The following is a 10,095-nucleotide window of genomic DNA, read 5'->3' as shown; positions in this document are numbered from 1 at the left end:
GTGATCCACCCTCCTTGGCCTCCCAAATTGCTGGGATTACAAGCGTGAGCCACCGCGCCCGGCTCACCTATCTTTTTCCAAGGATAGAGACCAAAGAAGCCACAACCCCTTCCAAGGAGTCAACTGACGCCAATGGGATGCTGTGGTGCAGGACACTCGGGGGGTGCTACAGCTGATGCCCCTTGGTCTCCTGGTGGTGGAAGGGAAATGAGACTAGATACGAGATTGGCATCTAAGCCATACAAAAAGCTGTCTCAGACAGGTTGGGCCAGTAAGCACGATGTCACTATCTATATTGGCTTCTGGTTACCTAATAGGTTTGGTTTGGTAAAAATTAAGAATCGGACTTCTGGGATGCAAGCTACGCCTGGTTCAAAATCTGCTGTCAGCCACTGTGTTTCAAGCTTAACCTTGAACCTCATCATTAATCAGGTGACCTTAGACTGTTTTATCAGCCACGTATCTGCTAGCATAAATCTCCCTTCTGTGAATTCAGAACACTGATGCCTCACATTCACTAAAAATACAATGCGAGACAGATGCTCACTTTCTTTATTTGCTGTTGTATTCTTGGTCCCACTTTGCCATTTTTAAAACAGGAAAACGTTTCCCTTACTCGAACGCTAAAGTGCAAAGCTGCTGGTGACGCTGCCTTCTCCCACCTCCGCACTCTACTGTCCTTGCAAACTTTGGACAGAGGAAAGGTGGGCACCGGGCGCGAAACTACAAGTCCCGGCATGCACGGCGTTCTCCGCACAGGCGCACGGGGACCGCCCGGCCAGCTGGCCAGCCAGCCTGCGGAGACTCCCGGGTCTCCGCGCCGCACTGGGACTAGGGGCAGGCAGCCCGGGCGGAGCGGGCCGGTGCCGAGGGCGGCCCCGGGCATTGCTCTGCCCCGGGCATTGCGCGGCGCGCGTGAGGGGGATGCGGCAGGAGGCGGCGCGGCGGGCGGAGGAGTAGGCGGCGGTGCCCTCGGGAGGGAGCTGCGCGCGGGCCAGACGGCTCCCGGAGGCTCCGCAGTGCCGCCGCCGTCGCCCGGGAGGCTCCGCGCGGGAGCCATGTAACCCTGCGGCGGGCTCCGGGCTGCTCCGTCCTTCCCCAGCTCCCGGGCTAGCGCGGCAGCGGGGCCACGATGAAGAAGCAGTTCAATCGCATGCGCCAGCTGGCCAACCAGACGGTGGGCAGGTAGGTCACCCGCGGGCACCGGTGCCGGTGCGCGCCCGCGAGGCTGCATCCGCCGGGGCGCGCAGGTGATGGAGCCCGCCCGGCCTCCTGTCCTCCTTGCTTCCGTCCCTTCCCCTGCACCAGCTCCCTCCCGGCGCAGCTCGCAGGCGCGACCCCTCCTCCCTGAACTTCCCAGACCCCGGAGCCCTTCTCACCTGCCGCCTTCTGCTCCGGGCTCCCGTTGCCAAGCGCAGAGTGTGACGCATCCTTTACCTGCGTCCCCGGCTGCCCCTTCGCTTCGTCCTCCCTGCCTTTCCCCGGGACTCCCTTCGCCCTCTGGCCGCGTATCTTATTGGAAACAGGTGTTTGCTCTGATTGTGCTGGAGGCAGCCGAACCGCAGTTGGTCTCGGGAGATCTCTTCCCTCTCCTCCCCTGCGCCGAGTTCAGGGCTGCTCCCGGGTCCAGGGAAGTGCTGGGCCTGGTCGGCCTGCCCCTCCCGCCGTGTTTGTTTTCAGGGACTATGACTGTACGAGATTCTGGATCACTTTCCTGGCTGGGTTTCTTAAGGCGTTTGGTGAGGGGAAAGGGTGAGGGGTGGGAGAGGGAGGAAGGTGCTGGTGGAATGGCGTTGCTGCCTGCTTGATGTTAAGACTGATTTCAGTGGAGGGAGGGAGGCCGCAAAAAGGAGGCCCAAGTCCTCGGGAAGATGAGATAAGCAGAGAATCGCAGCCAGGTAGGGGAGGGGGACAGAGGCCCCACAGTCAGAAGAGTCTGGCCCGGGGAAGCTGCAAGACCCCGCCTGCTGCCATCACGGTGAAAATGGGCTACATCTGGACTCCAGGAGCGGCTCTGCAGGGTGCCAACATCTATTAAGGTTACATAAAAATCCTGGTGGGTCTCTCCCAAGACTAGATATTCTTTGAGCACAGGATCGTTAGGTAGAGGGGATTTTTCCTGGAACCCCTACTCCTGGGGAGGGATTTCCGTTGCTGCTGTGGCAAAGGAATTCAGGTGTGCAGTTCTAAAGCAATCAGAGAGCAAAGAATCCAGCCTTGGGTGCAGTTCAAATGCAAGCTCAACACATCGAGGGCTCTCCACTAGGTTTACCAAGAAACCGAATACCTTTCTTGGGTGGGAAGTGGAGCCTGAACTGGCACCTGGTAGGATGGGGGTGGGGACATCTCTGGGGAATAGGGGACATCTGAACTCCCGTCTAAGCATACTGCCCTAGTTACAGTGGGCATTTGAGGGCAGGGGATGCGGTGGCTTCTTATGCTTCCAGGGACTCCAGATGGTTTCCAAGTAACAATGTCTAAAATTGACTTGGATTCATTTTTCCTTCCCAAACACATGTGCTTTAACATGAGGGGGAATTTATGAATAGCAGAGTCAGATTAGCCCAGATTTCTGGCATGGAATTGCCACAGATATAGCCTCACGTGGACTGCCTTTTGATGTGTTGGATGCCGAGATAGTGTTTCCTGGTATTCGTTGTTTAGCAGATGACAGTCAAGCCGACCCGTCTTTAATATTAGTCTTGGCTTCTTAATCACCCTGCAGGCGGGCATTGGCCATCACCTCAGACCAGCCAAATGACCAGGAGGCCCCTGACACTAGACTCGGGTTGCTGGTTTCTCTTGGTCTTGGGGTTTCAGTGCTGTGCTAGAATCTAAATGTTCAGAACATGTTTATGCCTCCTCCCTGGCCTTCCTGAAGCACAATTCTTCTTTTTTTCAGGACCTGTTTTTACATGGGGGAGATTTTTGTGCCATGGCATCATATCTTACTTTTCAGTCTCATCCATGGGGGGAATGCAAAATGGTGAGGGGAGGTTGGATTTCAGAAAAAGTGGTCTTAGGTATTGACAGCACGTTCTTGGAAGTCCAAGCAGCTGGTTACCAAGAGGTTCTTTCCTCTTCTTTGTTGGGACTCTGGTGGATATTGGCATATGGATGCATTCTGCCTTTCTCCATTGGTAGCCATTGTGTTGTGCACTGGGCCAGGTGAGGGCCAGCCTGTATTGCTTTTGATGAAATCCAGAGCAAGCCTTTTAAAGCAAAAACCAGTTCATGTTACCTTGCTGCTGAAAAGCTTCCAGCGACATCTTATTGTGCTTAGTATCTCGTATCTTGCCAGGGTTCTACAGGACCATCCTTGGTTGGCCTTTTTTCTTAACTCTTTTTCTCCCCATTCTCATCTCTTCCACTCTCTCCACATTCATGGAGCTCTAGCCATGTGGCCTTTCTTGCCCCAAACACACTGAGCTCATATCCACCTTGAGGATTTGTTTTTACTGTTTTCCCATTTTTTTTTTTCTTGGCTGAGAATGTGCTCCTTCCAAGTAGCTTTTTCTCATCATTTCAGCCTTGGTTCCAAGGCCTTCAAGAGGCCCTTCCTCCCCTATTTACCTCCAGCTCATCATTTTTTCATTTCTGGACAGCACTCATCACTGATTGAAACGCTTTTATTTTTTATTTTCTTGTCTGTCTGCTTCCAGCAGAATATATTGATTGCTGTCGTATGCCTGTGTAGATAGTGCAGTGCCGTTTAGACTATTGACTCTCAATCGATGTTTGTTGCCGAGATTAAAACGGTTTACCCCGGGGTCCATGAGGGTCAGTGAGAGGGGCAGCTTCTCCTCTATTATGGAGAATGTTTTGGGTCATGATCCTATGGGTACTGGAGTAAAAGAGCCCGCGGTTGCTTGTTAATTTCTTAAATCAGTAGAAGCACATAGGATTGGAATTTGGACTTTAGGTGTGCAGTTATAAAGCACTTGATTTTTATCCTTGTATTTTTCTAAAGTTTTCCTCTTTCCGAGGGAGGACTAAGAGGACTTAAAGTCCTTCCTCACGGCTCGCCTTCCCTAAGTTGCAGGTTCTGGAGTTCTGAATATAAAACTTCAAGTCATTTTAACAATGTAGGAGTTGCCCTACTTAAACGTACTCTGCTGGGTTACTAGTACTTTCTCTTGAAGTGCTCACGTCCAAGGTGTATTGAGGGCGTCAGCAACTATGAAGAGATTTGATAAAACCCATAGTATTTAACTGAGAAACGTTTCGGCCCCTCCTTGGTCTGTTTCCTTAGTCTGCACGTGTTCCTTCTGCTTTGAACTTCCCCCTTTCTGTCCCTTCACTTCAATCCCTCCTTTGGGAAGCACTCCCTGGCCACCGTGTGCCTCATGGTTAGGAGCACAGGCTTTCCACTGGGACAGGTTTAGTTTGTTGCTGACTGTGGAATCCTGAGCTTAATTCTCTGCACATTAATTTTCTTACTTGCAAAATGGGAGTAATAAGGATTGCACTGTGGTAATGTGGTAACTGCAGTGATAACATAAATAACCTGTGAAAAGTACCTAGCAGTGCTCAGCATTAGGAAATGCTTAATAAATAATAGCTACAAGTATCTCTGGGCAAATGTTATGACTGTTATTGAATTATATGCACTATGGCATATGTACCTTTATTAGATGCCTACTGTGTGCCAGACACTGCTCTGGTTCAGGGAGTATTGCAGTACAGGGCAAACAAAATTCCTGTTCTCCTGGAACCTGCATTCTAGGCCGGGTGCGGTGGCTCACGCCTGTAGTCCCAGCACTTTGGGAAGCCAAGGAGGGTGGATCACCTGAGGTCAGGAGTTCGAGACCAGCCTGGCCAACATGGTGAAACCCTGTCTCTACTAAAAATACAAAAATTAGCTGGGCATGGTGGCCGGGCGCCTGTAATCCCAGCTACTGGGGAGGCTGAGGCGGGAGAATTGCTTGAACCCAGGAGGTGGAGGTTGCAGTGAGCCAAGATTGCGCCACTGCATTCCATCCTGGGCGACAGAGTGAGACTCCGTCTCTCTCTCTCTCACACACACACACACACACGCACGCACACACACACACACACACACAAAAAGAACCTGCATTCTAAAAGCATGCTATGGTTATAATGGCTCACTTGTGTTATAATTTTTATCTTTTGTCATTTACTTTCCCCACTAGATTTTAAACTCTTTGGAGGCAGGGACAACTGCCCTAACGCTGCCCTGTATAGAAGGTCCTCTGTCATTCTTTGGCAATGGAATGAGTAAGTGAACAAAAGATCCATGCGCTATAGATAGGGGAGTCTTTTGAAGTAGTTCAAAGATGGGGAAAGCTCCTGATACCATGTTTCTTTAACGTTGTGATGGTGGTCAGAGGAGAGAGGAACAGCTGCACTGCTGGGCATTGGAAGGATAGAGCAAGATTTAAGGGAGAATTTGATTCTTGCCTGATTGATGGCAGCATTTTTCTTTTTACCTTCGAGAGAGTCTAGTGGTTGCTGGAGTGAGAAGCATACCGAAAGACATAGAGTATTTTTCTTGGAAGTGACATTTGCTTGGTGTTGGGTGGAGCCAAGCCCTGAGCTAAAATTTGGCACCCACGAGACCCACTAAGAGAAAGAAGACGGAAGAAGTAATGGTACCTTGATTTGGTGGGGAGGACCTTTTTTTTCCAGCCTGCACAGTGGGTTCGCAGCGGCCCCATCCTCGGAGGGCTGTCACGAGGTTGGAGGGAGCCTGGTCCACTGAAGTGCTCAACAAATGGGTGAGGTGGTTCGTTGTCACTGAACACCCATTCAAGTCTTCCAAAAATAATGTTGGCCTCCTAAGTAGAAAAGGATTCTTAGAAACGATTTCAGCAGCTACTGCCCAGTGATGGTCCAAGTGGGGCTTGTGCTGTTGTTTAAAATGGGTGATGTTCAAAGTATCTGGGAGTTGGTGAGGAACTGTGGGTGTGCGGGAAGGAGAAGGCTGGTTGGGTCGGGTTGAATTGTGTGGATTTAGAGGCTATTAGTTGGGGAGTGAAGACAAAGTTTTGTCTCTGGAGCCCTGTTTTCTGTTCCTTGACTGCTTTGCGTACATTGCAAAGCAGGCTTGGTTTCTGGTGCACAGCTTTGCAAGTATCATTGCTGCTGTACAGCTCTTGGAATTCAGCTGCAGAGGCCCAGGCATTAGCCAGTGGTGGGGAGCCTGGGAGCTGGATGCTGAGGCTGCAGCAGCCTCTAGGAGCACTGGTGCTGCAGACATTTTTGTTTGGGCCAAAGCTGTCAAAGTCAGTGAGGATCTTTTCCTTGAAGGTTTCCCTGAGACATTGCCCTGCCTTGTAGTAGGCCTTCTAAGAGCCATGACCCAATCAATAGGACATTAGAGGAAAATCAGAACCAATTCCAAATTTTGCTTTGGACTGCTTTGTTCCTTCCCTTCTATTTCCCTTACTGTGAGTTAGACCTGCCAGACCAACACAGGCCCTGCCATGGGCTTCATGTTAGCCCAGCAGGGCTGGGTGGACCCAAATCCGTCCCCCAAGGATCGCTGTGCACATTGAATGGGTCTCAGAGCAAAGTTTTTCATTAGAGTTTTATGGAAGCCCAGGCCTTACTGCCTGTTCTGCTGTATATATGTGAGAGATAACAGAGTGTGCTAACCCACTGATTACTGGGTTAGCAAATCTGGAGAGGATATTCTTTGCACTTATCTTCTAAGATCCTTACTGTGTGGGTCTGCTGGGTTTCACCTTCTGCTGAGCTGCTGTCAGCAGTCAGCCTGAAGCTGTCTAGATTTCCTGCAGAATTCCCTTATCCCAGACCTGCAAGTCATTGTGAGGAAGCCATGCTCTTAAATAGCAATTAATCATTTTCCTTCCCATTTTGTCTCCATCAAAGAAATTTATCAATGATCTTTTTTTAATGATGGGCGATAAGGACCATTTTTTTTTTTCTCTAGAGAAAGTGAATCAGTAGCCATACGAATATACCGGTAATTTATGGCCATGCCTTTTAGAGGGGATTAGTAAGTATCCCTTTTATTAATAATCAAGAGCAGATTATTTCAAATGCTATTTGATAAAGACAGCAAATAATAAAATTATGCTTCAGCTCTGTGTGGATGTAGTTGTAGGTCAGGCAGGAGGTTGGGGGGAGAGTCAGAGAGTCAGGCCTCTTCCCTTGGGCGTGGGGCATCCAATTGAGCTGGCACCTGGAACTCCACCGCCTTTGGGAAGTTTGTGGCTGTCTAGCAATTTCAAACTCTTCTTTCTGTCCAGGAAGCAGATGTTTTGCTTTCATTTTCCAACTTTAGAGCTTATTTTTAGAATAAATGTTTATTTTCCCACAGAATTCAATTTACTTTTTTAAACCTTCATTTTGGTTATATAAGTATTATTTGTTTATGGTAGAAAAATCATAAACTTATGGATGGGCTAAAAGGAAAAAAAGTCACCTATAATCTCATTACCCAGAGACCATAGTTAATATTTTGGATATGGATATATATATATATATATATATATATATACATTCTTTAAAAAGAATAGAGACCATACTGTGTATACTGTTTTGTAACCTGTTTTTTTTCCTTCATATGACATCTTGGATATCATCCCATGTCAATAACTGTTAATCCCCAGCATAATTTTTCAAGGCTGTGCAATATTCCACTGTAGTTAACTCATTTTCTTTTGCTACTCACTTAGCAAATATTTCTCATGAATTTAGCTTCTTAGGATGAAGTCTCGGAAATGTAATTGCTGGGTCAAAGAATATGTGAATTTTTAAGACTGTGAGTGTGTATATTATACACACACACACACACATACACACACACTGCTTTCACTGCAGCCTTGAACTCCTGTGCTCAAGTGACCCTCCATCCTCCGCCTCCCTAAGTGCTGGGATTATAGGTGTGCAACACCACACCTGGCCCTGCCTCTTTTATTTTCTAGTGAGGCTGAACTTTTTTTTTTTTTTTGAGATGGAGTCTCACTCTGTCACCCAGTCTGGAGTGCAGTGGCATGATCTCGGCTCACTGCAAGCTCTGCCTCCTGGGTTCATGCCATTCTCCTGCCTCAGCCTCCCGCGTAGCTGGGACTACAGGCACCCGCCACCACACCTGGCTAATTTTTTTTTTTTTTTTGTATTTTTAGTGGAGACAGGGTTTCACTGTGTTAGCCAGGATGGTCTCCATCTCCTGACCTTGTGATCTGCCTGCTTTGGCCTCCCAAATTGCTGGGATTACAGGTGTAAGCCACTGTGCCTGGCCTTGAGGCTGAACATTTTTAAAGTTCTCTTGACATTAGTTGCCTTTTCTAAATTGCCTGCATTTGTCTTTGCCCCATTTTTCTAAAGTCATGTTCACAATTGTTTTCTTATTGGTGTTAAGGTAATTTTTAATGTATTAAGCATATGCATGCTTTGTCATATGCTACACACATCTCCCTACAGGTTTTAAAAATTTTTGTTGTATGTCTTTTTTTTTTTTGGCCATGTATAAATTTAACATTTTGTGATCTTGAGTCTGTCTATTTGTGGTTTGTTCTTCAGCGTTATGTTTGGGGATACTTTGCCCAGATGCAGATTATATAATTATGCATACATTTTTATTACTATTGATAATAATTTCATTTTACCTTCAGATCTCTAATATGTCAGTCATTGATTTTGATGTATGACATGGCTTAGGTATAATACTTACACTTTTTTAAATTGATTACCCTGCTATTGAATAGTGTAATTCATACCCACCATGTTGAAATATCATCATCATTATGTACTAAAAAATTTCATCTACTTTCATCTTTTTCTAGGATTTCTAGTTTGTTTTCTTGTCTGTTGGTTCTGGCAGGAATTTAAGATGGACTCAGCTACCCAGATAAGCAGTGGTGGGTTAATCCTTATCATGAGACCCCCTCCATTGGGTGGGAGTGGAGTCAGGCTGAACTCCTCAGCTCAGCTTCAACCCGGGCCATTCCTGGGTCTTTAGAGCTCAACAGCCTTTGCCTGAGGATCTTGCTGTGTCTTAACCACAGTTAACCTCCAAACTGTTCCATTATGAAAGAAAGTTGATCAGTTTTCTTGACTGTGCTCATTTGTTTATTATCTCTCATTATTACTTTTTAAAAGTGTATATTAAGATGGAGAAAAATGGACATTTTTACAATATCGAGTATAATGAGAATTCTTCTCATCTGGGAATAGGGCATGTTTATTCCAATCTATTTATAATCCTATAAAGTAGTTTGTCCATTTTGCTCCTATACAATTTTGCTTTTACTTATAGGTAATTTGTCAGTGTTGTTACTATAGCTTCAGTGATTTGAATCTTTTGTTAAATTATATATTTTTTCTTACTCTGTATTGCTGGAATGTAGCAAAGTTGTTGATTTTTATGTAATTGTCTTAACAGCCGCCTTCATGAACTGATTACTTTTAAACCCTTTTTTTTAAAAAAAATTGAGTCTGTGGGATTTTCCAGGTAGACAATCATATCTTCTGCAAATAATAATTTGTATTTTCCTCTCTGGTGGTTTATACTTATTTTATTTTCTCATCTAATTGCATTGTCTAGGACTTATAGAACAGTGTTAAAATATCATGGCAATATGTGGACATTCATGTCTTATTAACCTCAATTAAAATACATGATGATTGGTTTGAAATATTTTGTTTTTCAATTATGTTACATATTACATAATTTTATTTTACTTTGAAGTTTTCTTTGACATCAAAGTTAAATTTGATTTATCGTGGCATTTGCTGGTGATCACAATGTGTTTTTTTCTTTGATTTTAATATCACTCAATAATTTATTCCATATATATTTATTGGGCACTTTTATGTTCCAGGCATCATTGATACATCAATGTTAGAGTCAGTACCCATGAGGAGCTTGTGTTTTGGATGCTTGAACCTCAATAGATTTTCTAATATTGAGCTTTCCTTGCCTTCCTGCAGTTAATCTTGAGTATGGTGTGTGCATATTTTTCGATACTGCTTGATTTAATTTGTTATTTAGGATGTTGACATTCAACATTCATAAATGAAAGCATTTGATTTTTTTTCCCCATATCTGTCATGTTTTGTTAATTGTGTAAAATGAGTTGTTCAATGTTCTTTTTGTTCCTATAG

The 10,095-nt window shown here is 45.7% G+C and overlaps 1 protein-coding gene across 4 annotated transcripts in view; it reads left to right on the top strand.

Moving 5' to 3' along the window:
• Nucleotides 1-771: 771 nt before the first annotated feature.
• ARHGAP44 (Rho GTPase activating protein 44) overlaps nucleotides 772-10,095 on the top strand; it is a 201,335-nt gene continuing 192,011 nt past the window's right edge. For all 4 annotated transcript variants that reach the window (XM_055258708.2, XM_055258706.2, XM_055258705.2 and 1 more), the window contains exon 1: nucleotides 772-1,185. In XM_055258708.2, the coding sequence (XP_055114683.1) occupies nucleotides 1,133-1,185 (53 nt within the window). In that variant the 5' untranslated portion in view covers nucleotides 772-1,132. The remainder of the gene's footprint in view (nucleotides 1,186-10,095) is intronic.

Source organism: Symphalangus syndactylus, chromosome 20, assembly GCF_028878055.3.
Source record: "Symphalangus syndactylus isolate Jambi chromosome 20, NHGRI_mSymSyn1-v2.1_pri, whole genome shotgun sequence".
NCBI lineage: Eukaryota > Metazoa > Chordata > Mammalia > Primates > Hylobatidae > Symphalangus > Symphalangus syndactylus.
This window is presented reverse-complemented; position numbering and strand designations above follow the sequence as displayed.